This window comes from Manacus candei, unplaced genomic scaffold, assembly GCF_025592945.1.
Source record: "Manacus candei isolate 608988 ecotype Guabito, Panama unplaced genomic scaffold, ASM2559294v1 h1tg000036l, whole genome shotgun sequence".
Taxonomy (NCBI): Eukaryota; Metazoa; Chordata; class Aves; order Passeriformes; family Pipridae; genus Manacus; species Manacus candei.
This window is the reverse complement of record NW_026138084.1, coordinates 4158493-4186292: the sequence shown is the minus strand read 5'-3', so window position 1 is coordinate 4186292 and position 27800 is coordinate 4158493. Positions and strand designations below refer to the sequence as shown.

At 42.0% G+C, this 27800-nt stretch overlaps 1 protein-coding gene across 12 annotated transcripts in view; it reads right to left on the bottom strand.

Annotated features, from left to right (window-relative positions):
* Window positions 1-1638: 1638 nt before the first annotated feature.
* Window positions 1639-27800, bottom strand: part of RAF1 (Raf-1 proto-oncogene, serine/threonine kinase) — a 70667-nt gene continuing 44505 nt past the window's right edge. For 9 of the 12 annotated variants that reach the window (XM_051793360.1, XM_051793358.1, XM_051793354.1 and 6 more), the window contains 17 exons: window positions 21967-22182; window positions 20974-21083; window positions 19858-19960; window positions 18218-18375; window positions 17227-17325; window positions 15666-15819; window positions 14125-14184; window positions 12318-12345; window positions 12099-12226; window positions 11021-11138; window positions 10423-10507; window positions 9250-9426; window positions 7941-7987; window positions 6368-6486; window positions 5171-5302; window positions 3583-3717; window positions 1639-2678 (listed from right to left, as the gene is read on the bottom strand). In XM_051793360.1, coding sequence (XP_051649320.1) covers window positions 2538-2678; window positions 3583-3717; window positions 5171-5302; window positions 6368-6486; window positions 7941-7987; window positions 9250-9426; window positions 10423-10507; window positions 11021-11138; window positions 12099-12226; window positions 12318-12345; window positions 14125-14184; window positions 15666-15819; window positions 17227-17325; window positions 18218-18375; window positions 19858-19960; window positions 20974-21083; window positions 21967-22173 — 2001 coding nt within the window. In that variant the 5' untranslated portion in view covers window positions 22174-22182 and the 3' untranslated portion in view covers window positions 1639-2537. The remainder of the gene's footprint in view (window positions 2679-3582; window positions 3718-5170; window positions 5303-6367; window positions 6487-7940; window positions 7988-9249; window positions 9427-10422; window positions 10508-11020; window positions 11139-12098; window positions 12227-12317; window positions 12346-14124; window positions 14185-15665; window positions 15820-17226; window positions 17326-18217; window positions 18376-19857; window positions 19961-20973; window positions 21084-21966; window positions 22183-27800) is intronic. The other 3 variants (XM_051793353.1, XM_051793355.1, XM_051793362.1) reach the window with 3 other exon arrangements.

The window sequence follows — 27800 nt, the reverse complement described above, 5'->3', positions numbered from 1 at the left end:
TGGAAAGGATGTTCTTTACCTTAAACAAGACATTCCTGATTGACTTTGCCCCAAGAGCAGTGATCTGAAATTAAGAAGGCAACTTGTCTTCCAAAGCTACCTGGGGACAACATAGACAGAAGTTTAAATTAAAGAGCAGTAAGATTTAAAAGGTCTGAGTTTCTAAATTAGGAGCTTTCATTTAATTGGACATCAAGTGCTACTTAAAATAAGTCTATTTATCAAATATATTTAAATGTTTTAAGAGTCACAGAATCTGTTTTAAAAATCAAGAGTTAATGGTTTCTTTTGGGAAATTAGAGCTAAAGTAAAAAGCAGCTCAAGCATTTCTGGTGGGTTTTTTCTTCCCTCTCTTTAAGCTTTTGATAATGAAGTTAAAATTACCGATAAATTACATTAGAGAGAGTTGCAGTTAAAATACCAAGAGTATTATTAAAACCCATGCAGAACCATTTGGAGCAGTTTCCCTCAAGTCTCAGTTTACTTTTTAGCAAGCAAAGTTTATGGTCACTCTAAGGATCAGTATTCCACCTTTCTTGTTACATTATGGAATGTTCTAAGTCCCCTGGTGGTCAGGATGTGGTGCTCTCACCGCCACGGCCCGGGTTCGATTCCCGGGCAGGGAACCCCTCTGGGCAGATGGAGCTCGTCAGCCCTGTAAGGCCATCCATCTAAGAGAAGGTCACTAAACAAACCTACGGCCATCCATCTAAGAGAAGGTCACTAAACAAACCTACGGCCATCCATCCAAGAGAAGGTCACTCTAAACAAACCTACGTCCTGAGCACCTCGCTGCCACCGTCCGAGCTCGCTCGGCCCCGGCAGATGAAGCTCAGGATGAAAGGGTGGGCTCAGTTCAGCACACACTGTGTCTCACCTAAAAAACCCACTGCACAGGCTCAAAGGGTAATGACCTTTCCCAAAATCTTTGTTCGTGAAGACTGGCCACATAAGTCCAGACAGTGTAGATATTATTTCTGTGTCTGGCTCAAGTCCCTCTTTCAGAAGCACTTTGTGGGGTTTTGCTGCTGCACTCAAGAACCTGCAGTGTCTGTGTGGTCATTACAGAGAAGAGCTGGACACAGCAGCTGTCCCCACTGACACCATTTGGGGTGGAGGTGACAGCCCCGAGTCACCACTCACTGCTCCTGCCCAAACAGGGCCCCCACTCCCCTGTGCACACAGAGAAAGGCAAAATCCCAAACTTCCATTCCAACCATCTGGGTTTCCATCCTTGCCCTAATAAACATATTTAAACAGAGTGCTATTTAAAAAAAACCGATTTTTAGATTAAAGCACCTATTTCTGTCATCCAGGGAGTTCAGCCAAAACAAAACCCTCATTTCCCCCTACAGAAACAAGAGAAAACAGAGCAAAACTGGTGCGGTGAAACAGCTTGAGAGGCATCAGTGTGGGTTTGAGTAGATGCTGCTGAAGGATTATTACAGTAAGAATTGTCCAGTCATGGGAGTGATGGGAGAGGTTGTTGTATCAAGTGTGTTTTTACTTGCACTATTACCTGTCATAGTAACTCTCTTAAAAAGTACTCAGAATATCATTTTCTGAGTTTTCCAAGTCTAGATGTAGCAGTCAGAACTATGAAGTAGTGCATTAAATGATGACATGGAATCATACACCTAAAATTTAATTTATTTTATTAAAATAAGATAATCAGGGGAACCTTGGCTTACAATAAATGCATTTTCTCAGGAGCAATAAAAACAAAATTAAACCCCAAATCAGCAAGAAAAACTGTATATGCTCAGTTTCCTCTTGATAGTGCATCTCTTGCACGACAGCTTCCGATGGGATGCAGACGGATAATGTCCCTCAGCCTTTGCCAGCCCCAAGGCTGTGCTTCCACACTCTCCACCTCCTGGGCTGCAGGGAACAGTCCTTAGTACCAAAGTCAGCTGTGAGGCTTCTCAAGATGACCATGACTGGCTGCTTCCTTCTCTGAGCAGGACAATTCAGAACAGATTCCATTCTTTTGCAAGAGTTTTTCTTCTATGTGCAAAACTATTGCAAAACTATTTCGTGTTGAATTAGCATTTTAACTTATTTCATTGGCTTGATGAAGCTCTTAGGGCAGGAGCTGATTTCCAGAGTTATTTCCTCTTCCCTCAGTCTTGTTTGCAGACCCATTGCAGGCACAGCTCCCCCACCTCGAGGTGGCACATGGCATGGGGCAATCAGAGCACCACGACCTTGTCCTCAGAGCCACCCTGGCTGTGGAAAACACCCCCTCAGCACAGATCCAGCCCGTCCAGAACCACTGCCAAAGGAACATCATCTGCTTCCAGGCGTGGGCAAAGTAAGGCTCAAGTGCATCTATTAAAAAAACAGTAATAGATCTCTTGATCTGCAGTCTGTCCCTGCCCAGGGCACGGCAGGGCAGGCCGGGAGGGCTGAGCACGGATCCTTAGCAGCTTGCTGGGACGAGGGGACCAGGGATCCCTCTGGCACTGGTCTGGGCACGAGGCACGGAGAGCACAAGTGTCCCTGTGTGCCTGTCCCCGAGCGGGGCAGGGGCAGGCCTAGAAGACGGGCAGCTTGGAGGAGGTGAGGGTGCAGGCGTTGATGTCCTCCGTGTGCGCCGCGCGGTGCAGTGACGGCTCCGACGCGCTGCGGTTGATCTTGGGCAGGGAGTGCTGCAGCAGCTCGATGGACGACAGGATCTGGGGGAACACACCCAGTTAGGGGCTGCTCAGAGAGGCAGCTCTGCCTAGGTCAGTCTTAAACCTTCATTCATCCCTTCATTCAGTTCCTTTCCAACTCCATTCAGTTCTGGCTTTAAGCTTATCTTGCAGAGCAGCCAATGTGCTCTGTGGGCACTGAACACAACACTGCAGCTGCAATAACCCACCTCTACCAGCCAGGCTGTGCTCTGAGGAGCCTCAGGGAGGGTCAGAGGGTGGGAAGGGGTTTTCCATTAGTTCTCAGTCAATTCACAAGCATCTGTGCAATCCCAGCAGAGTAACAGGGAAAGAACTGCATTTTCTGCCTGACAGTCTGTTTGCAAAGAACTGTTGGAAAGAACTTTATAAACAACAAGCTGTTTAAAACAGCAAGAAGTTCTTTTTCCAAAATCTGCTGATATTTAATTCCAGCTATTTAATAAGAAAGCACCTTCCCCATCCTCATAGTGACAGAAAAAGGTAAAGTATCCCTTGTAAAAATACCAAAAATTGCTACATGAATTTCCATCCCCCAGTGGATTTTGTTTGCTTGTTTTTAGTTGTGGGGAAGGAAAGGAGGAGTTGTCTCTCATTTCCCTCAAACCTGCACTAAAATAAAATGTATACAGAGAAACAGATTTGATTTTAATTGTGTTAGGGTGGGTTTTTGCTTCTCTCTAAAGTGGGTCACCTGGCACAGCCTCAGCTTCATGAGTCATGATTTTTTGTGACCTTTGCAGAACCGAAATACCAACTGCCAAAGGAGCTGGGTTATGAACAAAGGCAAAAATAAGAACCAAGCTGCACTTCATGTAACCCAAACCTTTCACCTGAGCAGATTCTTTTGTGTGCTAATGGCTATTTATACAATACCCTGAAACTCCTGTGCACAAAACACACTTACCTGTGGAAACAGAGGTCGTTCTTCCCTAACCTTCTTCAAGCAATCTGCTACAAGCCTCTTCATTGCTTTGGGGCAGTTCTTGTACAGTTTACTGAGGTCTGGGGAAGCATAACCTCGACCAACCATGAAAATGATCTGCAGAACAACAAGGAAGCAGCACAAACCAAAGTCAGGGAAGTGGTTTCACTGGTGGTGATTAAATCTGAGTCCCAAAGGACAGCCCAGAGCCCTGCAGATTATCCCAGTGAGTTAACCAGGCTGATGGTCCCCTGTGTGCAGGGCAGGATGGGACTGCACCAGGAATGCTGGGCTTTGGAAGGCTCAGCAGGAGAAGGAGCTGTTGGTGCTCCATGACATGGACATGGGAGCTCCTTCTGCTGAGTCTACAGTGACAACCTGATGTTCAGGGATCTCTGAATCACAGAACCATTCAGGTTGGAAAAGACCTCCAAGATCATCAAGTCCAACCTTGAAGTCATGTTGTAAAAGGAGCTGCCTGCCAGTTGCAAGAGATCATCAGAACTAATCACAACTAATGCAGCAAAAAAGGAAATGGACTGTTTTGAGACAAACAATAAAAGATGTTATTAGTGTTGGAAAATATTTATTCTGTTTTAATCCAGGTTAATATGGTCATTGTTTAGGATTTTCATCCTAAATAATGTCTTTGTGTTCTTCTCCTGGAAATATTCTGTCCCTCCTGAAAACTTATGTGAGGGTCAGCTGCTGCATGTTTTGCAACAGTGATGGTTATTGAAACTTGCATATAATTTCAATATCATGAATTAAAGCATATTCCAATGGCCCAGTTTGTAGACAACCTTAAAATAAGAAACAACTTCCTTAGCTTAACAGAAGTGGCCTCTTCTACTTACAACACTGACTGTGAATTATTACAGATTATAATTAGAGTCACTAATAGAGGCTAAAATCTAGTTGTTTGCCCCCATAATCTCCATACACACACACTTCTCATTAGAAGATCTTAATTTTATAAAAAGCAACCAAAACCACAAACCACAACTGAGGATCATCAAAACAGCTCCCAAAGATCCCACAGTTCCTGCCCTGCAGCATTGGCTCTACACTGGCTAAGCCAGGAGAAGTGTTCATGGGAAGAGAACAGCTGGGGGTTCTGGCCTCAATGTGCTTCTTTACCATTATTGGTTGGGTGACTACAGCTCAGGAAAGACTAAATCACACCAACGTTCCTTATTTAAAGGTCTGACAATAGGCACTATTTTTTTGCCTTAGTAAAAGCACAGAATCCAACCTGACACAAGAACAACATTTTTAACATCAAAAGGGAAAGTTCACGTAAACGCAAATGTATAAACCAAGATTTTACTGAGGTACCTAAAGCTTTAACCTCTGAATAAATTCACAGGGCACTTACAGTGTTTATAAAAACCAATTTTTTTCCGTTGAGTAACTGTCCCTGTCAATAGTGAATCAACATTTAGTAACACAGATTTGCTGCTGAAACAAAGCAGGTTATAAATAACATTTCAATTGTTTTGCATTTGTGTTTATCCTGTGAAATGGGCAATACCCAGAAATCAAATGCTGGTCCCAGCGTGTTCCTCACCTGATCTCGGTTGTTTATGTGGGAATAGGGCAGCTCTCCTGTCATCAGCTCATATAACACTATTCCATAGGAGTAGACATCTGACTGGAAGCTGAAGGGGTTGCTGTCCTGCATCCGGATCACCTCGGGGGCCTGGGCAGGGAACAAACACAGCAGGAGGGGGTTAAACACTGAGAGCACACGAGCAAGGCTCTGGCTGAGCGGGCACTGTGCCATCAAAAGGTCAGTGCTGGGGCTCAGAGAGCTGAGCCTGAGACTTTATCCATCAGTTCTTAAACAGGTATCCCTGTTAAAGAGGGAAAACACACAATTCCAATACAGACTTGGTATTTTATAACATCCATATCAAAACATTTTCATGAAAGCCAAGTAGGAAACAGCCCAGACTGAAGAGCAGGGAAGAGCTGCAGGAGCACTGCAGCACCTTTGCAAAACACAGCACAATTATGAAGCTGAAGAGCTTAAAGGAAACAACTTTGAATGACTGAACAAAACCAGAGAGAAACAATGCAAATAACTTTCCCATTGACTGAGACTTTTTTCCCCCTAATGAAGTCCCCCAGAATTACTGAGCAAAGCACTGAAGTACAACAGCACAACAAAACCCCAGTAAGGGATCAGAGCAACCTGCAAGGAAACGGAAACAACCTCCCCTTCTGTGTGATGACAGCTCAGCAAAGATGGGCTACAAATGATTAAAATGGGAAAAAACCTGCAAAGAACAAATATGCAGGGTTTTTTCCCCAAGATCTGTTTCAGGTATCCACTGGGTTAGTTTTAAATCCTTTTACTGAAAGCTGTAAAAAAATTTGGCTTTTTGTAATACGTTTCTAAAAGAAAAAAAAAACATTTCTGCTCTTGTAACTTGGTTTCAGGTGTTGTGTGTATTTTACAAAGCACAAACCGATCCTGGCCAAGCATCCTGATGTTTTTAAAGGACACTTCCTGGCACACTGACAGCCCTAAGTATTTAAATACCTCCAACACTCCAGAGGAGAAGCCTCAGGTGCCTGGTGTCCCTTTGCACAGTGAACACTCCAGCACTCCGTGCTTCAATCTTAACTCAACCTACAACTGCAAGGAGAGTCTCCACAGTACTCAGAGCACGTTCACTGAGGTTTAAGGTGTCAAACAGTGTCCAGCTGCCAGAAGACAAGAGGCCCAAAGGCAGGGTTGGGGCAGGGCAGGCTGGCTCACCATCCACAGGATGGAGCCCGTGGGCTGCTCCACCTGCTGGGATCCGCTCCAGCGCGACTTCACCGTGGCCAGCCCGAAGTCTCCGATCTTCACTGTGAGGCCTTCGTGCAGAAATATATCTAAAGACTTGTTAAAGAAACTCTGCAAAGCTGAGGAAACCACTTTGGATTTTCTGACGTGGCTACAAAGTGTCTGCCGATCCCAAACACGAGCCACTATCCAAGAATATTGCTGATTGTTTTATTTAAACCTGCTGCAAGCTCTATCTTCAACACAGGAAAAGCAGTTTATGGCATCCATATTTACAAAGTTAACATTTAAGACTAAACCAGACCAGATGTTTCAGCATTATTTGTACATCTATCTTTATGGTGAGTTAGGACAGAAATCAACAATGCTAATTACCATCAATGCCTGCAGGTACCTAAATACTGAACTGGTGTCACAAGACACAAAAGGAAACAGCACAGAGGTCTCACAACTCAAAAAAAACCCTCCTAAACCAAACAAACAAAAAACCAAACAAACCTACGAGTAGAAGTAAATATAAAATAAATCTATTTACATAAAGCTCTCTGGCAGATCTCCTGAGATTTAACCATAGTGTAACTATTTTAACTGGAAATATTCTGTACTACTTGTAATTATCTCCTTAACAGATTTGCCTGTTATGATTGATAGCCAGCACTTTCTTTGCTGGGGTTATTTTAAAATATCATTTAACAATTTCACTTAGAAATGTTTTAAGTTCAAAGAGATGATTGGGAAATATAAACATGACTGACTCTAATTTCCATGTCAGAAGCAGAGCTGATTTATTTCACAAAAATCATTATCAGGAATCACGACCTCCTGACTTCCTATACACTGACATGATTCTATTTCTAGTTTAACTGAAAATGGGAATCCCCATTATGGAACTACTGAATTTGGCATATTTTTTTTTATGATGACATTTTCAAAACATCCTGTTCGGATTTTATGGAAGGAAGCCACAATTCCTGCTGTTCCTGGCAACTCCAAAAGCAGGCACTTTCAAAGGCAAAAGACATCAGTTCGCAACATTTTTACTCCACATGCATTACTAAATCTGTATTTTTGCACAAAATATAGTGGTAAAAGGCTGCCTTTTCTTGAGTTTAAAGTAAGATTTTTGGCTTCATTTCTGGCAGTCACATGAGGTGTTCTAAATATATTAAAATACATGAGAAACAGTCCCAAGCCCCACATGTGCACACACAGATCAGCAGGCACTGCTCCCATCAAGGGAAGATGCAGCCTGTCCCAGGGTACCAGACAATTGCACAAACACCATTTAACTAAAACAAGACACTTTGGGAGCTCAACTGTTGCACATCTTTACCCCAAGAGTATGAAAAGCAAGCACATGTGTCCTATGGAAGTCCTCCCTAAAAAGCAGCTTCTTGCTCATCGGTAGGAATTGCTCATTATTTTATATATATATATATATATATATTTATATATTTATGACACAGCTATTTCAATCCCCCCAAAAGCTCCATTACCAATAAATCACCCTCCCACTGAAGGCAGGACCATAAAGAAAGGATACTATTGGATTTCATGTCTCTGTGGATGATGTTCTTTGCATGTAAATAGCTGTGAAGGAAAAGCAGAGCAGTGTCATTCCCAAAGTTGCTCCCAAACAGCCTTTCCACTGACCCCCAGCCCCCAGGACAGTTCATGGCACACTCAACCACTGCTCACCCCTCTGGCCTGAGTCCAGGGACAGGATGAAGGCACTTCTGGTCACCAGGAGGAGACTCTAAACAATGAGCTGAATGCAGGACAGCACCTCGGGCACAGGGATGGCATCACTCACACTCACCCTGCAGAACTGGGGCTGGCCTCCTGTGCAGGAAATCTGTCCCTTGTGCTAAGGGCACTGTTCACAAACCCTCTCCATTTACATGCCCCAGTTTGCTGGGGGTCTGACTGGAAACCTGGGTCCTGATGCACAAAATGGATGAGCACTGACAGCACCTTGTGTGCTCCCAGCATCAGAACAAGTGCTGGCAGAGCAGTGAGGTGGGGCCTCAGTCAACTCACACATCTGCAGGATGTATCTCAGCGAGTCCTGGAGCTGCAGAGTAGGAACAGCCACTCCCTCATCCCACAGAACTACCAGCAGGATAAACTAGTGGTTGTCAAACACTGCAATGTTACAGCAACCGGGGGAAGAAAAAACCCCTTAATTGTATATTTAGAACAGGATCTTATTTAGTGTGTTATAACAACCTCAAGTTATACAAGATAAAATACAGAAGAGGTGACTGATAAGTGACATGAACTGAGCTGGGTTTATTCAGCCTGGAGAAGAGAAGGCTCTGGGAAGACCTCACGGGTCCTTCCAGGACCTGAAGGGAGCTTATAAAAAGGAGGAAGGGGGATTTCTATGGGCAGACAGTGACAGGACAAGGAGAAATGGCTTCTAACTGCCAGAGGGCAGGGATAGATGGGATATTAGAAAGGAATTCTTCCCTGTAAGGGTGGGGAGGCCCTGGCACAGGTTGCCCAGAGAAGCTGTGGCTGCCCCAGCCCTGGAAGTGTCCAAGGCCAGGTTGGATGAACTTGGAGCAACCTGGACTGGTGGAAGGTGTCCCTGCCCATGGCAGGGGGTGGAATGAGATGGGCTTTAAGGTCCCTTCCCACCCAACCCATTCCGTGACCCTGTGATCTGAAGAATCCCCAGGGACAAATGGCCGAACAGCAGCACAGCTGCCCCCAACAGTGCTGAGCTGAGGCTGCACAGCCCCTTCTGCCCCGTTCCTATTTCAGCACAGCCTCCCCATGCCAGGGTTTGAGGAAGGGAAGGCAAACCCCATTGCAAGGCCAAGGCCAGGCCTGTCCATCCCACTCACTCCATGCCCTGTGCTGTCTGCCGGGCGATGTCGATGAGCTGGAACATCTGGAACTTGGTCTCCTGGACGTGCAGGTGTTTGTACAAACTGCTGCCCTCGCACCACTGGGTCACGATGGCCAGGTTGTCCTTGGTCATGTAGCCCATGAAGAGCAAGATGTTCACGTGCCGAGTCTTCCTAACAGAAAGGAGCAGACAGGGGAATCAGTGTCTCCATAAAAAACGTGTTCAAAGGCCTTTAAAACTGGATTCCTGGCTGAAGGAGCGTATTTCAGCTTTGGAGGCCAAAAAACATGAGTTTCCTGCAAAATTTTTCCAAGTTGGATATGTGACTAAAGTTTGGTTTTACAAATAATAAAAATATGCCAGGGTTGCCAATTTATATTTTTTAAATAAAATCAGCTGGTTTTTTGGTTAAAATTTTAGTTAAAATACTGCTTTTTAGTTCCACAGAAGTTATATAAAATCAACATTTAAGGAAAAGACGTCATGAAGATTTGAGTGTTTTGAAATCAATGACCAACATTCACGTTTGCAAGTGGTATTAGAAAGAGTTACTGGAACAACAGAATCATCCTGAAAACTGTGCAAGAGTGACAACTTTAGAGAGAAAAATTAATGTCAAGAGGAAACTAAAGGGTCTATATAAACTGAAGGAATTATCAGATGAGAAGATGGGTTTTATGTATCTAAAGAATTCAGTTTCAGGAGGAACAATCACAGATAGTTATTCAAACACTAAAAAAAACCCAGTATTTCAAAGCAAAAAGTTCTCGGATCAAAGTACATGTTTAAGCATTAAAAAAAATGCAATTTTAAAAGTATCAAGTATGAGTTCAAGTCCTCTGATGGTGAGAATTATGACAGAATTTATTAAACCTCACCTTTTCCTGCCCGAGGTGACCTGAACAATTCTGGGTGTTTGCACTACTGAGGTGAAAACACAACTTTCAGAAGCAGCCAAGAACCCCTGAAAGCCTCTGAGCTGTGATTGTGTCTCACAGCTCCACAGCAACAGTCAGAATTGTCAATGTAAATGTTTTTGTTTTTCTCTGAAGATCTGCTTTTTGTATCTATCAAACACAGAATACTGGGCAAAAAGGCTTAAAGGAGGGGTGGGAATCAAACACAGAGCCTTGGAATAAAGGAGTTTAGCAGTGAAACCCCAACTCACCTCAGCACAGCCACTTCATTTCTGAAAGCCTGGAACTGCTCTGGGGTTGGATCTACCACCTTTAGTATCTTCACTGCTACATCCCCTGAAAATACATTGACCATAAAAGTTACTAAAAATGTAGCTTTTTTTTTTTCCTCCTCTCCAAAACAACATTAATATGCAGTGTAATTAAAACTCCTAATTTGTGTACAATACACCTCTACTAATTTGCATGTAAATCGACATTTTGCTATCCAGCTTCAGCATTTTTATAATTAACTTTAAATATTAAAATGTTTATATGTATATATATACATAACCTTTTTAACAAAACTTTATCTAAAAAGCAAACTTTCTAGACTTAGATACTACTCTATTTTGGAAGGGGAGGGATAAATCTTCTATCCAGGAAGAGCAGAAAAATCGTGAATGACAGAAATGTCTGATTAATGTCTGTTCTTTGCCTTAATTTCAGTGCTGCTGCAGTAAGGAAGTTACTGTTTCTCACCCACTACCTGTGGTGGTAGAAAAGCGCAGAGCATCATTAAATTCCCTTTTTCAGGAGTGCTGTCCCACCACATCAACACTGTGAGATGGTGCCAAGTCAAGAACTCACCGTGCCATTTGCCTTTGTAAACTGTTCCAAAGGAACCTGACCCTATCCTGGTGGAAAGCATGACTTCACTGGCTTCTATTTCCCAGTAATAACTGGAATCTCTCTGTCCACGAGGCCTCTGGAACAAAAATTGACATGGCTTTTACTCTTAACTTTTAATCAAATGTATTATATACACACACACAAAAAATAAGACCTGAAACCTTGAGGGTTTTGTCCTGCAATCTGGACTTTTCTTTTTCTCCTCATCCACTTTCTTGGATGGCTTGAACTGCTTTAAAAAGTTATCCTCAGTTCTGCCCTAGAAACTTAAACCCTAATCTTAGATCTTAAGAACAAATATTTTACAATCAACTATTTAAAGCCATTTGAAATACTTAAGAATCTTACTGGCTTCTTCAAAATGACAATGCTAAAATTCTGGAACTCTTTATGTGTTTAAAAGGAATAAAACAAAAATATGAGAGTGAAATGTCAGATGTCCAAGTGAGTAACAACTGTTGAGTCCCACTTAGCAACTGTACTTGCATTTTGAAAAAAATATAACTAATTATTACTCTAACTATTCTTTCTCCCCGCTCCATCATCTAAGTTTAAATCAAACATTTGAGGGAAAACTTGCATTTTGTTAAAGCTATTTCTCCCTGAGCCATTCTGACTAACTTGCCATGAAAATGAAGGCACTATTAATACCCACTTTCTATGGAAGCTATGGCAACACAGGGATAATAGTGATAATAAGGCTAACCTTAAACATACTAAAAATAATAAAAAAGATGCAGCCTCTGAAGATTTAAAAGGTAATCCTTGAATCTGCACTGGAAAACAATTTCACGCTGCTGTCTGAAATTCATTTTCAATGCAGAACACTTTGTTCTGAGCATTTATAACCCAACGCAATAGTGATCGTTCCCAAATTAGTTCAAATTACATTGCTACTACATACACAGTGCAGAGCAATCCAACACTACCAGCAGCTTTTAATGCCTTTTAAGAGCAGAAATTTATCCCAACACACCCCTACTCCCAGCCTAATCTAACTTTTTTTTTAAATTAAAACAAATATTACCACCCTTACAATTTTGTTCTTTTCTTGTGTATTAGATCCAGCAGCTCTCTCTCTTTGGGCTGGGACTGGGGTTTTAGGCTGAGACCAGCCAGTTGGGCTCATATTGTTAGGACTTCCAGACAGAGCAGAGGGTGAGGCTTAAATATGGAAACAAGAAAAATAATTCATGAACAAGAAAATAAACAATCAAAATAGTATTAGAAATTATTTAAGTTTTTGAAAACATACCTGATTCACTATGGCTTCGAATTGCATCCTAAAACAGGGAAGATGGATAATGAAGTTAATAAACATCAAAGAGCACACAAAGGAACAAGCAGGAATGGTGTTGAAATTGGTTCTGCCGGTTTTGGTTGAGTGCAATATTGGCCAACACCCTCCTAAAGATAGGTGATTTCCTAGTTATAACAATCCTGTATGCTAAACCCATGCAATTTGTGAATTCTTACAAAACATGAAAAGAGTCACAGTATATTAAAGGGTATTACTACCAAAGAAGGAAAGTGGGAGGAAAAAAAAGACACAGAACAAGAAGAACACCATCAATGCTGCCTGCATTCCCCCCCTGCACTTGGGACATGCTTGTGTCTGAGGGCTGGGACAGCTCCTGGGATGGCCTCTGTCTCCAGGGGACAAGTTCCCAAACAGGTTTTGGGTTACAAGTAGGAAAACTTAAAAAAAAAAAAAGGCCTAAAATATTCCAATTCAATATACATTTTAAAACATCTCTCCTCTACTATTTCAACCCAAAAAAAAAAAAAGGCTACAATTCGTGCCCTCATACAAAACCTCCTGGTTCCCAGGACATCTCCCCCCAGGTTCCAGTCTGGCATTTGAAAGCGTGGGTTTGCACAGGGCACTTGTTGGTACAGTGTGACAGCTCTCACCTCATGCCACAGGCACAACACAACTCTACAGCCATGCACAAGGAAAACTAAGCTCTGACAAACAGGACTGCACAGCTTTTCTCACCTGCTAGGGATTATCCCAAAGAACATACAGGAAAGGTAAAATATCCAGGGACTGTATAAGTACAAAGCAAGAACATGCACTACAGAAATGTTAAATACTGTCAGAGTTAACAGAAGTCAATTCAAACTAACTAGTTAGTAGAATAATAAATGTAAGATTTCATAGAAAGACAGAACAAGCCTACATTCCACTGTACAGTTTCAAATTAAGATTATCCTTAGCAAAGATTCATTTATGAAATGCATAATTTTAGCCAATTGGTTGCATTCTCCCAGGCTTGACTATGCACAGTATTCCTGCACTCAACACCTGAGTGGATTAAAATCTGCATAAACTATCAATGACTCTTGCAATTATTACTTTGTCCATTTGAAGGACAATAAAAACCTCTCAGAACCTGAATTAATAACAAGTGGTGGGTTTTGTACATCAGCCTGAGAACATAACTGCTTTAAATTAAGCTGGCTAAAGAATAACTAAAGAATTTTCAACTGTTCTCATACTTATGTACACTTAATTCTTACTTTAAAAAAGTATTTTGAACTTCAACCCTGATTTGAATATTTTCTTCTTTGCTTATGAATCCAACAGCAAATGAAGCAAACCCACTTTCTTGGAGTTGTTCTCCCAACACAAGTAACACCATACAAGTGCTGTAGTCTGTCAACTTTACTTTCATGTGAAATAAAAACAGTATCTGTTCTTAGTCTAAGGGCTCTGTATGGTTATAGTCAATATAAATAGTTTCCAGAAGGAAAAAGCCACACAACAGATGTGTTTGAGAAGGTTCTGCTTTAAGGGCTGTGTGACCAAAGGCATCTCTAATCCAAGGCTCCTCCAATTCACAGTGCTCTGAATCCACTCAGCTCAAAAGAAAGGAAGCTCTTCCATCAGTTTGCCTCTTCCAATTAGTGTCCTCAATATTTAGGTATAAACATGCTACAAAGGTTTCCATCCAATCAGCTCCACTGATTAAACACTTCACGTGGACACTGCCATGGCTTACGAGTTATAGCAATCCTGTTAATCACAAGAAAACAAAAGGCACCAAGAAAATACCTACTCTTCCCCTCAAACAAAACCGTCTGCACCAGGAACTGGGAGAAGCATTCAGGCTGTTATTCTAGGCCAACATGGTAAGAGATAAAAGAAAAGAACAGAGGAAGTATAAAAAATAATTTTAAAATGTTAGGCTAAAGTAAAGAAAAAGCAACCTAATTTGGTTGATAAATGGTAAGTAAGTGCAGTAAAATTTTCAAATAAGTATTCCTGCTCAAATCAAAGTTCACTAACACCTGCCTCTGGTAAACCACCTTAAGGTGATCTTTCTCCTGACATACTAAAAGGTCTCTACTCCCTTTTTTCTGCATTGCTCTGGGACCCTTTTAAAGCCTTTTGGAAAAGCCTTTAAGACACACCAAGTGTTTTTACTCAATCCCTATGATAACGTGAAGAGCCAGAACAGAAAGCATTTCTGTCTTTACTGCTCTGATAACGAATAAAGAAAGCAACGTCTCCTTGAAGTCCCATCACTCTGCAAAGGTAATTCATCTCTCTTTGAGTGTCCATCATGTTTGGTGCCACCACAGATGGTCAGCAGGGTTCTGAAGCACTGAAAAAGGCTGTGAGCCTAAGGAAACCCCAGAGAAAGGGGCCACAAAGCTTCCAACCACAAACACTTCCTGGGGCTGTAGGGCACTGTCCCTCCCTCCCGAAGGGCCACAGGAATTCTGCAGCACACTTCAGCCTTCACATGCCACAGAGGGCTCTGAACTAGCAGCTGAAGATGCACCTGAACTCCGCAGTCAAAGGCTTTTGCTTGGCCTGAAGAGTTTTTGAACTACTCCAGAGGAAGAAACCACCAAACAGTGCTCTGTCTGAGGTCCTGCAGTTCAGCATTCCCTTCTGCCAGCCTTTCCTGCACACCACACCCTCATTTTGTCAGGGTTATCACAAAACAAAATTAAACAAAACCCCAACCACTTTAGGTCTGACTTCAAAGAGTTGTCCCTCACTACTGCCAGTCCAAGGTAGGAAAATAAAAGAAAAAGGTGCTTGAAGAAAGTAACAGCAGAAGTACCCTGAGATAAGCTGGCTTTAGCCCACAAACCCAGAATCACTGTTATCCTACAGGGATAACACAAAACATATCACCAGTAGGCTTTGACTTGAGTATTCCAAGTCCAAGAACTACACCCAGATTTACAGCACCTGTAGTCTGACCTAAAACAAACACCAACCCCACAACAAACCCAGACTTTTAAGTTTGAAAGAACATTTTTAGACATGCCTAACAGGTATTTCTTCAGCAAAGCTGAGCTTATTTTCTCTTCAGATCTGGAAAACTCAATTGTTAAGCTCCACCACATCCTGACATACACCAAAAATCTGCCTATCAGTTCAGCAAAGTTGATAGACTGCAAGAATGAATTATTAACTTTCTATGCAGATGTGTCACCTATACTGTACATCACTCAGCCAACTAAGGCCAACAGTAAGCTAATGACAGAAAGCAAAGAAGAAAACCCAATTGGTGACTTATTAGATGGCCACTCAGAGTTTTAGTTTAACTTTATGCTACTTGCTCCCTCCTCCCAGGATTACCTCAATTATCCTGCTGTCTACAGGCATTGTAGTGCTGACCATGTGGACATTTGGTGTGGATGTGGATCGCTGTCTTTGAGACAGAGAGCCCTCAGAGGAAGGATGGGAGGTGTTGAATGTGAAGGCATGAGGTGTAGAATACCTGTGCTGGGAACTGAGGAGAGAGAGAGAAAGGGAAAGTTGTGGTTATTTTTTTCCCCACTAGCAACTGAAAAACACTGTTCAGTGTAACCTATCCAAAAGCAATATACACAGAATTCCAATCAGAGAAAAAGCTGGGACTTTCACACCAACTACACTGTCTGGTCAGCTGAATCATTCCCAGTTTAACTTAGGAAATAAACTGAAAAAATTCAAAGTTCTTGACAGCTCACATACAAACACTAGCGTGTTTAACATAAGACTGTTTCTGCCATTACGAATTTTGCCACAGTTCACCTCAATCCCCATCAAATCCCATTTAATGTGCTGACAAAATACTGGCTCTGATAGATGCATTCAGGGCTGTAAAACTTAAACAAACTGCTCATTTCAAGCCTGTTGAATGTACAGCTTAAGAGCTAAGCCCTGAATTTGTCAAGGTTTGCAAGACTGTTCAATGCTTTGCTCAGAACAGCCAGCAAGGAAGTCATGAAACTCAACACCAGTTAAAAAATCCAGTTCCACAGAAAGTTACAAATCACAGTTAAGGTCACTCAAACCATATTTATCCCAAAACACACATGTATCTTAACTGAAATCAGCCAGTCTTCACAAAAAAGCTTAAAAACATCTATCAAATTAGTAAGTCATTGTTTAACAACAGCAGAAATAGAATGAGATGGCAAAGATCAATTCTGATGCAGTTCCCACTAAAATAAATAAAGAAATACATAGAACCATTTGCAAGTCAACTATGTGCTTTGTGCCTCATTCCTGAATAGGCCAAGATTTTTCAAAGAGATGCAGAAAAAACAAAAGCTGGCCTGCCCTCTTCAGCCTCTAGAATTTCAAGGAAAAGAATACAGGCACAAGTTAGGATCAGGAGACAGGCCCCTTGGAAAGGAATGCATGTTTTATTTTAGCATTTAAAACTACAAGAATGTTCTCTTGAGGCATCAAAATTTTCTTTAGGAGGAGCAATTTTCAGGTCTCACTGTTCTCTCTTTAAACTCCTGTCATCACAACATCACAGCATTATTTTAACGTATGCAAATCATCCAGCACGACACAAACCCCTGATGCACCATACTGTCTGATCGGATAAAATAAAATTCATTCACAAAAATACCAAAAGGGAGCCTTGAATTTTCTTAGGCAGAAAAACAAAGGTCTCCAAAAACCCTTCCTTACAATTTTAAGACAGAAAATTAAAAATATAAAATCTCAAATCAATGGTCTGCTTGAATTCAAGAACAAGAAATGACACTGCATATTATCTGTGAGGAAGTGGTGTTGCCACCCTGCACATTCATCCCAACCTTCTGCTTTTGAGGAGTTGGGGGTCTTTTGTTGGTTTTGACTGTTTGTTTTGAAACAAGTGTATTTCCCAAAGCAGAAATGACAGGCAATACTATCTTACCTAACAGGTAGCCGGGAGACAGACTCCCGCATCCGCCTCATTGTCAAGGGAGGTAGTGCAGGGACACCACTGTCACTGATATTTGAATTTGGGAACAATCTGAAATATCAACAAAAACAATTACAACTTCAACTGCTACACTACCTCCTGTACAATGCTCTTTAAAGCTCTAATTTCAAAGGGCTGTTTCTCTGCAGCATAATGAACTTCAAAAACACATTCCTGTTTTTGCATCATGTTTTCCCCCTGTCTGTGGTACGACTAAAACCTCTGCCTTCAGACTCCAAAAGACAATGTCCATGTGTTCCTTCTAAACTTCAGAGACTTCAGATTTTCCTGAACGAGTATTTGACCCATGTTTTTCAAGTTCCATTAAACCCAGGTAGCACCAAGTCATCCTACGCTCTAATAACTGGTCAGCATGAGAAAATGCATAACTGCATGAGCAAGTTCAGTTATAAAAAAATACAATCACTAAGACACAAAAATGATTCCAGGTTTTAACACTTTTGCATGAAAAGACTTCTAACAATGATTTTCAACTTTTTTTTAAGCAATACTAGGAAAGTATTATTCTTCATCTGTTTTCTCACCATCCTATTTGTTTTCAGCAGGGTGTCAGAAGTTGTGCAGTTCTGCACGCTAATGCTTCCAACAGCTAGAAACCAATTGAATCATGGCCTTTTTTATTCCTAACAAAAGTGTTATGCGAGGAATTGCTATCACTGTTCAAACAGAGGGTCATTCAGGATATTTGTTTGCTTGTCCCAGAATATTAAAATTTAGTGCCAGAGCAAAATGCCTTGAACATAAACAGCCTTCTTTCCCTGGGAAGAGACAATCATTGCTGGCTGTTTCATGAAATCAATGCACAATCCTGGATATTGATCCACTTCCCAACCATCCAAATTTATCAGCACGATAAGAGATAAAAAAATGCTTGTCTGTCACAGAGAAATCCCGGCTGCTATTAAAAACAAACAGTCCTTACAAGAGCTGCCTGATGTTGCTCCAGTCCACACACATGGTCGGGACCTTGGTGCTGCAGTGCTCGTGGAATTTGTAGCCACAGGTCTGACAGCGGAAGCCGTTGAGCAGGAACTTCTGGCAGATGTCACAGAAGGCCAACTTCAGGAAGGTCTTCCGAGCCTGGAAAACACCCCAAATCATTCATCCCACCTACAGACTGCTCCTCATTAGCCCCCACTGGGATCTGCAGAGCCTGGCAGAAATGAGCACCCTGTTATTTGTTATCAGTGCCCCCAGACTGCTACTGAACTGAAAACCGCACTTGGATATTCTTGCATAGATTTCCAGTTTGGTTGGAAAGCTCAGACACACTCAGGGCTTTGTTTACAAAAAAAAAAGAAAGAAAAAAAGTGTTCTGTCAAAGGCAAAAGCAATTTTTTTGCCCAGTAAGGTGACAGAGCTCAGTGGGCCAAGAACTGGGTTTTTTTGTTTGTTTTTGGTAACACCAGGGAGGAAGAAGGATCTGATTGTAAGGACCACTTCGTTATTATTTTTATTAGTCAAAACCCTTGGGGTATGTTTATCCCTTGCATAAGAAATAAGTTCCTTAGTAAATAAAATAGCTTAAGGAATTTCTACTTTCTTAAATGGCAGGATACATTTTTCTCTTGAAGCTTCTGCAATACGAAAAAAGAGTATAATGAACCAAAGGGTTTCTTCCTCCAGAACATACTAGGGAGGAAATCTTGAAGTTTGAGCTCCTCTCAGATCTGGAGAAATATATTCATTTTCTGGTGACCAACTGTAGATGATTTTTTCTGTGTAGTTTTCTAAAAATGTCAAGTAGAATTAATGCTACTTTCAGATTTTGTAAATCAATCCTAATCTTTCTAATGGGTGGAAATGACAATCCTTCAGGTTTGCCACTGAGCACAACATATTTCTGCAACAAAACAACAAACAGGCTAAAATAGAGGAATGGAGTTCCTTCCCATGAAGAAGGAAATAATGGAAGAGCTGGAAAAAAAATCCACACATATACCCAAACCCTAAAACACAAACCTTATTTATTATTGAATAAATAATCCATTTTTGAGAAGGAGCTTGAAAGCCTTTAGCCTTTCATCCCCCAAAAAACCACTCTGTCAAACTACAGGGCAGCATTAGCTCACAGAGCAATGTCACGACCTGCAGAATTAACAGTCTCCCTGTATATTCAGTACAAATACCATCAGTCCAATAAATGTCCTGAACTTATCCAACCTTTTTCGACTGATGAGTCAGAGACTGAAAATGCAAATTATCTCACAGTTCTGGACTTTAAAGACACAATATCTTAATACAACAGTTACATAAATACGTATTTATATAAAATAAAAATGGCAATCATCAGACCTTTGAAGAGTATGCATAATGTGAGCTTTCAGAGTCTCTGACACCCAGGAATCACTAATGAAATAAATACAATTCTGGCATTTCAATGCAAATTGATACTTAGCCAGTCTAATTTGCGGGGAGCAGGGGTGAAGGAATCAATTATCATTTCTGAAAATCCCTGTGCTTAGGAAGCCAAAAGCTGTCTAATGCCCAAAACATTCTTTGACTGAGTACGTGGTTCAATTAATACAATTTACACCAAAATACAGACAAGGCAAAGCTTACAAAGTTGTGTGTAGTGAGCGGAACATGATCAAGGAAGTCCACTTGCAGCTCCTCTCCAATCAAGGAGGCAGCGTCCGTGTTCCAATCCAAACGCACCTTTTTTCTGAGGGAGAAAACAGAGAAGACAAAATTCCTTAGGAGATAAAAAGTTTGGCCTAACCAACAATCTGTGCTGTGTGAGTTTTCTTGAGTAAACTGAAAAATACAAAGCAAAGCACGGCCAGCCTCTTACAGGAGCTACATCCCTGTTGTCCCTCACTTCAAACACGGGGAGCAGCTTTGAACGCGCTGCGGGTCACCACTCTCTCTGCTCATTTTTGAACACTTAAGACATTTTATATATATGTTATTTGAAATAAGACACTTGGAAGTCTTAATGGAGTCACAGAAACACCCTTGCAAACAAAACATAAGGAATTATGAACGACAGACTCAGTGACATGAAAGTGCTTGGGTATTGAAGTTACTGGTGACCTCAGAACAGCCTGAGTTCCACAGAGAGGTAACCCCACAAATTCCTGCCTCGTGACTGAGGCTTCCAGGAGCATTAAGCCCAAGCCTCATGAGGTGTGAAGTTAAGTGTATTAACGCCATGAGATACCTTCACTCCCTCAGCTTGTAAAACAATCATTTGGTATTTAATAGCAGCATCCCCAGTCCTACAAAAAAATAAGGAATATCTAAAGTGAGATTTAAAACCAAACATTGGAAAGCTGTATAGGAATCAGAGCCTCCAAACTGAGCACACAGAGACATTCAGTTAAGCTGGCTAAGAATCACTAGCACTGAAGTTTCCCAATGCAGCAGTGAAATGCACCTCAAATATGAAGGCATCACTTATTCCAGAGCATGACAAAAGTCTCAGTGAGACCTTCCAAGCACTTGAGTGAACCCCTCCATTTTAAGTATTTTCAATATTTAGCTTTAAACCAAAGTAAAATTGTAAATACCCTGGAAGCTGAAGGATTATCCCCAGGGGAGGGTAAGGAAAGCACCACGGAAGAGTTCACAACCAAACTGTGCTTTCAAAAGAAACCAGCCACAGAGAAGAGCGTTATTGCTGCTATGCCAAACCCAAGATTTTCCTATTCTCTAGCTGAAAAGTTCTCCTCTTACCCTTTTGTTTCAGGAAGTCGAAAAACTGCACAGCATTCTGGCTGCAGCCCTCTCACTTTCAGTGCCTTCATCAGACAGTCGTGCAGGGTCATCCCATTTCGCACGTTCACCTGTGACCAAAGGGAAACAAAGTCAACAAAACCTTTATCGGGGATTGCAGAATTTCTTTAAGCTTTTCCAGGAGTGGAAGGCCATCTTTTTTCTCATTTTCTTGAGAAATTCCAGTAAAACTGCACAGCTGTTTACTTTGGACAAACAGATAAGCAAAAATTACTTGTATGATGTAACCACAAAAGTGCTGTGCCTTCCAATTTAACTCGCTGCACATGAAGCCAACCTGCCAGGCAGCACATCTGCTGCCACATCCCCACCTATTGAGTACTCCTGCAAAGGAAGTTTTGAAGCCATTTCATAAACTTCTTGGTTTCTTACAACTCCTAAGTTTCTATCAAACGGGATTTTATACAAGTAGGTAGCCCACAGAAGTAAATAAAAAATGCAGGCAAACAGAGTTACGTGAAGTATAGGCAAAGGCTTAATTTAGATTTCAGGGAACTTTGTGTCAGACTATTATTAGTACTCTCAGCTCCAAGAAGCTGAACAGAAGTGCTCCCTCAAGAAGTTTCACTTCAGCTTTAACCACCACACTTGACTGTAGCCATAAAAGTGAGGAAAACGGTGACAGAAAAGACTCTCTGTCCTACAGACATCATTGTTTGGGCCAGCCAACAACTGCTTTTTAACGTGATTTATGTAAGCAAAGGATGTAGCTTGTGTATATTAGAAAATTCCCAGCACTGAGGCAGAGGAATACAAGTTCTCAACATACAGATACAGCGCTTTCAAAATATGTCCCCTAGAATGAACCAACTGGTAACACCCCGAGTCACAGCAAGACCCTTTGTGAAGCCTGGCATTCCTGGAGCCAGACACACATCCCAGTGTCAGCAGTGGGGACAGGACACTCCTGGGATAAAGGCAGCCCAGACTCACCACGGTGCGCTGCTTGTTGGGCAGGAACACGCGGATGGTGTTGCTGGTTTTGGAAGCGTCGGATATTTTGCCATCGTCAGAGGCTCGGCGCTGGTACCCAAACTGCTGCACAATGGTGGGGGAAATACAGTTGGGGCCATCAAACACAGAATCCTTGAGTCCAAACCCATTGCTGATAGTCTTCCAAGCTCCCTGAATGTGCTCCATGGGTGCGGTCTAGGGAAGAAAAATTGGGAGAGTCAGGGAAAACAACAACGTCCTTTGCTATGCCAGGTACTTCCGGTTCCCGAGACAACAAACCTCAGCTCTTTGGAAAGCATCGGAAAACTGCAACAATATTTTTTCATTTTTTTTAATACTGTCACAACTCACATAGTATGGAAGAGCATAAAAAACATCTCAGCCCTCACACACACAATGCTCAGTTACATTTCAGCATAAATAATGGCTGAGAGAATTGGGACTGTTCAGCCTGGAGAAGGCTCTGGGAAGACCTCATTGTGGCCTTCTAGGACCCGAAGGAGCCTGCAGGGAAGATGAAGAGAAACCATTTACAAGGGTCTGGAGGGACAGGACAAGGGGGAATGGCTTATAACTGCCAGAGGGCAGGGATAGATGAGATATTGGGAAGGAATTCATGGCTGCAAGGGTGGTGAGGCCCTGGCACAGGTTGCCCAGAGAAGCTGTGGCTGCCCCAGCCCTGGAAGTGTCCAAGGCCAGGCTGGAGCAACCTGGGCTGGTGGAAGGTGTCCCTGCCCATGGCAAGGGGTGGCACTGGATGGGCTTTAAGGTCCCTTCCAACCCAAACCATTCTGGGATTCTATAAACCTCTCCCAGTGCAAGGACACAACCAACCCCCTGCACACTCCCAAATCAGCACACAGTACATTTTTAGCACACACAAAGATAAAGGTGTCATGGTACATTTTTTTCCTCAGCCATCACAACTGCAATGCAGCTCAAACTCCAAATAATACTACAAAGGCATCTTATTCAAAACTAAGCAAAAACAAAGTCTGCCCTCCTTTCTAAACTTCCAAGTAGTCAGATTTATTACCAAACATTGCAAAGTACAATTAAAAAATAATCACGGAAAAGGGTACAGTAATTTATTTCCTCCACAGAACTGCACCCCTCTACAAACACCTGGGAAAGTAATGCTGGAACTATGCAGGGTATCCACACACCTTATCCCATGGTAGCAGTTTGCTTCCAAAGTCATGTCCAGTGGTTGCACACACCATCTACATTCCTGATCACCACTAGGAAAGGTGATCAGAAAGCTGTAGAAGAACTGCAGTCAGGACATGCCAAAATGAAGGTCTTCCAAGCAATCCTAATTCCATCCCCTCCTGGTGCAGGAAAGACTTAGCTGAAAGAGCTACAGTGTTTCCTGCAAACACTAACAACCTAATACAGCACCTAACACCCAACACTCCACACTAAACACCCACCAGGAGCTATTCCAGCCTCTTTCCATGTGTGGTCCTGCACCTCTTTTATTGCAAATTATTTGAACCCTCCAACTCATGCTTATGACAGAGAAAAGACAGTGGTGTTTGTTACAACCGAAGAGGTAAAACAGTGGAATTCTTGGATAAAAAAGATCTCCACTTGTGTCAAGTCCAGTCCACTTTGTGAGGTCCAGAAGGATAAACTGAATTTCAGAGCGTCTTCCCTCACAGTACAACTCTGAAAAGCCTTAGCTGGATTTGCAGTCCTTAACACTGCTCCAGACCCATCCCTGGGTCTGCCCAGCAGCTGGAAAGGAAACAGAACACAAACTTCCAGAGAAGGGGTTGGTTTCTACAAAGCCCCCATCAGATGCAAACTCTGCAGCAGCAGAGTTCTGGGCCTGCCACCCTCACAGGGGATCTTTAGGCCAGTTCCTGAACATCTCTTTCACTGACAAGGTGTACAATGACAGCAAACACGTCCTTGCCTTCCTCCAGCCATCCTTGTCACTCCTGCACCAACACCATCCACTGAGCAGGGTCAGTTGGGAAAAGGCTCAAAACCTTCAAATGGAAGTAATATTTAAAAGTCAACATCCAACTGAAACCTAACAGAATGCAGGCACTTGGAATTTTTTTTAATTTTTAGATCTGTGGCACATAAATGACAACAGTCTTGCATGGGATGTAAAGAGGGAACATTGAATTGCAAGACAGAGAGACATTCTGAAAAAAGGAGGGGAGATAAAATCGAGGAACACAACCGAGTTCACCACACATAAGCAACTGCAAGGACAACACCTCACAGCTCATACTGTTAGGCATCAGAAAGGTGAAAAAAGTTATGTACAGTTACAACACCCATCCAGTGCATATGGTAGCTAAAGGAGTAGCCAGTTAGATGGTAGCAATAAAACCTGAGTGGAGAGAAACTGCTAGGTAAGAGGGGAAAGGTAAAACCCAGACAGCTCATTGTCTTTCCTTTTCTTGACTTACTCCCTATGAAAACTTCTTTTTTTCACCTTTCCAGGTAACACATGCGACAAAATAAGAAGAGACAAAACTGGGAAGTTGAGATAAGGACTGGCAGGGCAGCCATCAAATCCTCCTTGTTGTCACTGCTGATGCAAGTTGACAACACCCCAATGTTACAGCCTATTTAATATTTTGACATGCTGCCAACATTTCCTGAAAAATTCCTGAGAAAACAGGAAATAACAAGAAGTTCAAACTTGTGCTTTGACCAAAGGTAAGTTTGGTACCCAAGAAGGTACTTCCCTCTCCCAAACACAGAAGGCCCTGGAGAGCTGCACAGACACAGCCTGCTGAGGGGTGGAGAGGAGAACCAGCTCAGGCCTGGAGCACACACAAACCTGCACGTGGTGGAGAGTAAGGGAAAAGAAAGGGAAGTTTGCCAGATATTCATATGGGATAGACAGGGAATTTCTGATGGAGAGGTGCTAAACCTGCCCTGCCACCCACAGGAAGGGGCCTGCACTTGGAAAGTGGAGCTGGATAGGAAACAGCACTGCCCAACTGTCCTGCTGCTGAGCTCCACAGCAGCTCAGGGACAACTTCCCAGGGGGGACAGGAGCTGCCAGGGCCTCTCCAGCACCTCTGCACTCTGCAGGAACAGCCTGGCTGAGCACACTGCAGTGCCCACAGTGCTCATGGGCACTGCTCCAACCTTCTTCCGAATTATTAGCACGGTACAACAGAGACAGTCACAAAAGCTGCTTCTCAGGGAGTAATTCACACATGAATTACACCTTTCCCTGCCCTCTGGTAGAAAGCAAGCTTAAAGGTTATATGGATACAGACAAACCCATCCATTTGGAACAACAGTATACATGGGTGTGAGGTAAGAGAATTAGCACGGCCAGCTTTGAACTGACTAAAAAATAACATTTAACGACACAACAGAATATTGCACATTCACACACCATTTCTAGTTGGTTCACTGAACACTGAACCAAGCACAACTGCAGAACACAACAGCCTATGCCACAGGACACAGGTTTTAGTCCACCTTAACAGAGAATTCCTGGGCAGTGCACAGCTCACCTTTCAGAGCCCTGGAACCTGTGCCCTGGCATCGACTTGTCCATTTACTTTGGGTATTTTGCTCCAAGCAGTCATTGATTAAAGGCATTTTTACTGAAACTACGTTCATTTACTCCAAATCCCCCAAGATCCACACCAGTGAAAAGTTGTGTGATATGTTTTAGAGATAATTTCATTTAAAGGACGAAAGATTTTACAATGATGCCTTTATAAATATATTATTCTTAGTTTGTCTATTCCAGAAAAACTACGTTTCCTTCCTTTAAACGAGTTGCCAGCATGTTTCTGAAACATAATCATTACCAGATATTAATGTTTATGCCACGCTCAAATAATCCAATGCCAGCCAAATGTTTTCATGCATCTCTCTAAAAATTTTCCTTTAAAACTTTTCTTCCTGCAGCTCTTCACAGTCACGACAATGACTTCAACCAGCCTGTCCACAACTGGAAACTGCAACTGCAGCATTCAAAGAGTATTTGAAGATATTGCAACGTGTGAGTCCTCTTGTAGATCCAGGACTGCAGGAAGCTGATACTGAGTAGTTTCATATTAAATGTTCAGTCTGAGGAGAAAAGTAATGTCATATATTCCTCCAAGTCCTACAGGAATACTGCACACTGTGACCAAGATAGCACTTTTCATTAGTGCTTTTTGTGTAATTACAGATCCTGATAATTAATTCTTTGAATAAGCATTAAAACCAAATGCACAGAAGGGCTACAGAATGTGCACATCTGACAGGAACAAATTCCTGGAGATCAGTCCCTCAACCCACTCAACATGCTCGTCACTCATCAAATTCAAAAGGTACTTTCAGTTACTTTAACATATTCCATGACTAGGAAAAAGTGTTTAGTCTGAACTGTTAAAAATTTCAGTCTTCCTCCCTAAGAAATGCCAAAACTTGAAAGTTCACAGGATACAGAGCTAAACTCCTCTCTTAGGTACCTTGCCCTTTCTTTTTATTCTGAAACGAACACCAAAAGCTTTTCCAAAAATGTAAGAACAGTTCCAACAAACACACGTGCTGCTATTTTTATCCACACAATTAAGTCACACTCATGTTTAATGAAATACATCTACGAAGGCAAAACGTCACAGAACACAGCCCAGAATCCATTTCAAACTTAACATATCTGTCAGTAAATATAAGCTTGGAAAGTTGCTTATAAGCCGTGTTTTCTTCTCTGACATAAAAAGATCACACACAAAAAGATAATACATTTAACTGTGGCCTCTTCTCCTCCCATATAGTAATTATTGACTGATTTAATATTGCTTGGGTGACCCATTGACTGGGGAGAAAGAGAAACCCACACCAAACATCTATCATGATATATAGCAGGTTTGGTTTTTTTTAAGTAGCTTTTCAGAGCAGCAGAATATAAACATGGACACATTCCTATATTAATAAATAAAGCTGTGATCCATGTTAACATAAACGCAGGGCATGAGTTGGGATCAGTTTAACAACCCAAGCCCAACTGTCCTACATCTCCAAGGTTGGTGTTTTTCCCTTGTATGTCCTTCATTTTAGGAGACGGATGCCAAAAAAGCAAACTCCTCCCTAGCACAACTGACAGAAATTAAAAATTAACAGGAGGATATGTTAGTGTTCAGGAAAAAAATCATAAACTCAAAATAAGACAAAACCAACCAGTACAGAAACACATATAATTTCAGTCTCAGCTATTCTGATCTTGGAAGTATTTTTCTCATCTTTCTCTTTATTTCTCACAACCATTCCCCTCTTAGTCACTACTTACATGTTGCCAATGTAACTTTGAAGTATTTAAGGAAAAAATAACACTGGTTTTCCAACAATTGGGCTCTCCGGTAGGGAGGGCACAAGCAATACAACTCTCAGCCTGACATGCTTTCAGACTGATTGATTCACAAGATTAATGTCTTTTTGTATGTGAAATAACTTTCAGAGTAGAACTCTGGCTAACAAGCAGAGCCCAAAGCAAACCTGGCTCTAGCAGGCTGTACTTTGGGCTCTGCCACCAAACTATCTGCACCTTTGGCCACCCCGTGCCTGCTCTCTCTGCTGACTGTAACAGCCCCAGGCTACTTTTTCCAAACACTTTTCAGGAAGATCTGTTTGGTTTATCCTTTCCACACAAATTATTCCCATTTCAGTCACCCATTTCTTACCATGTGACATTTGTATGAAGGTCAAATGTGGAGCTCTGAGTTTCCCTACAAACCCTGAACTCCTACTTTAGAGAAACAGGAGCTCTGAACACCCTTATCTAAAAGAGAGACAGAGAATCCAAATCCTTCCCTTTCCCAAGGCAAAAAAGCAATCCC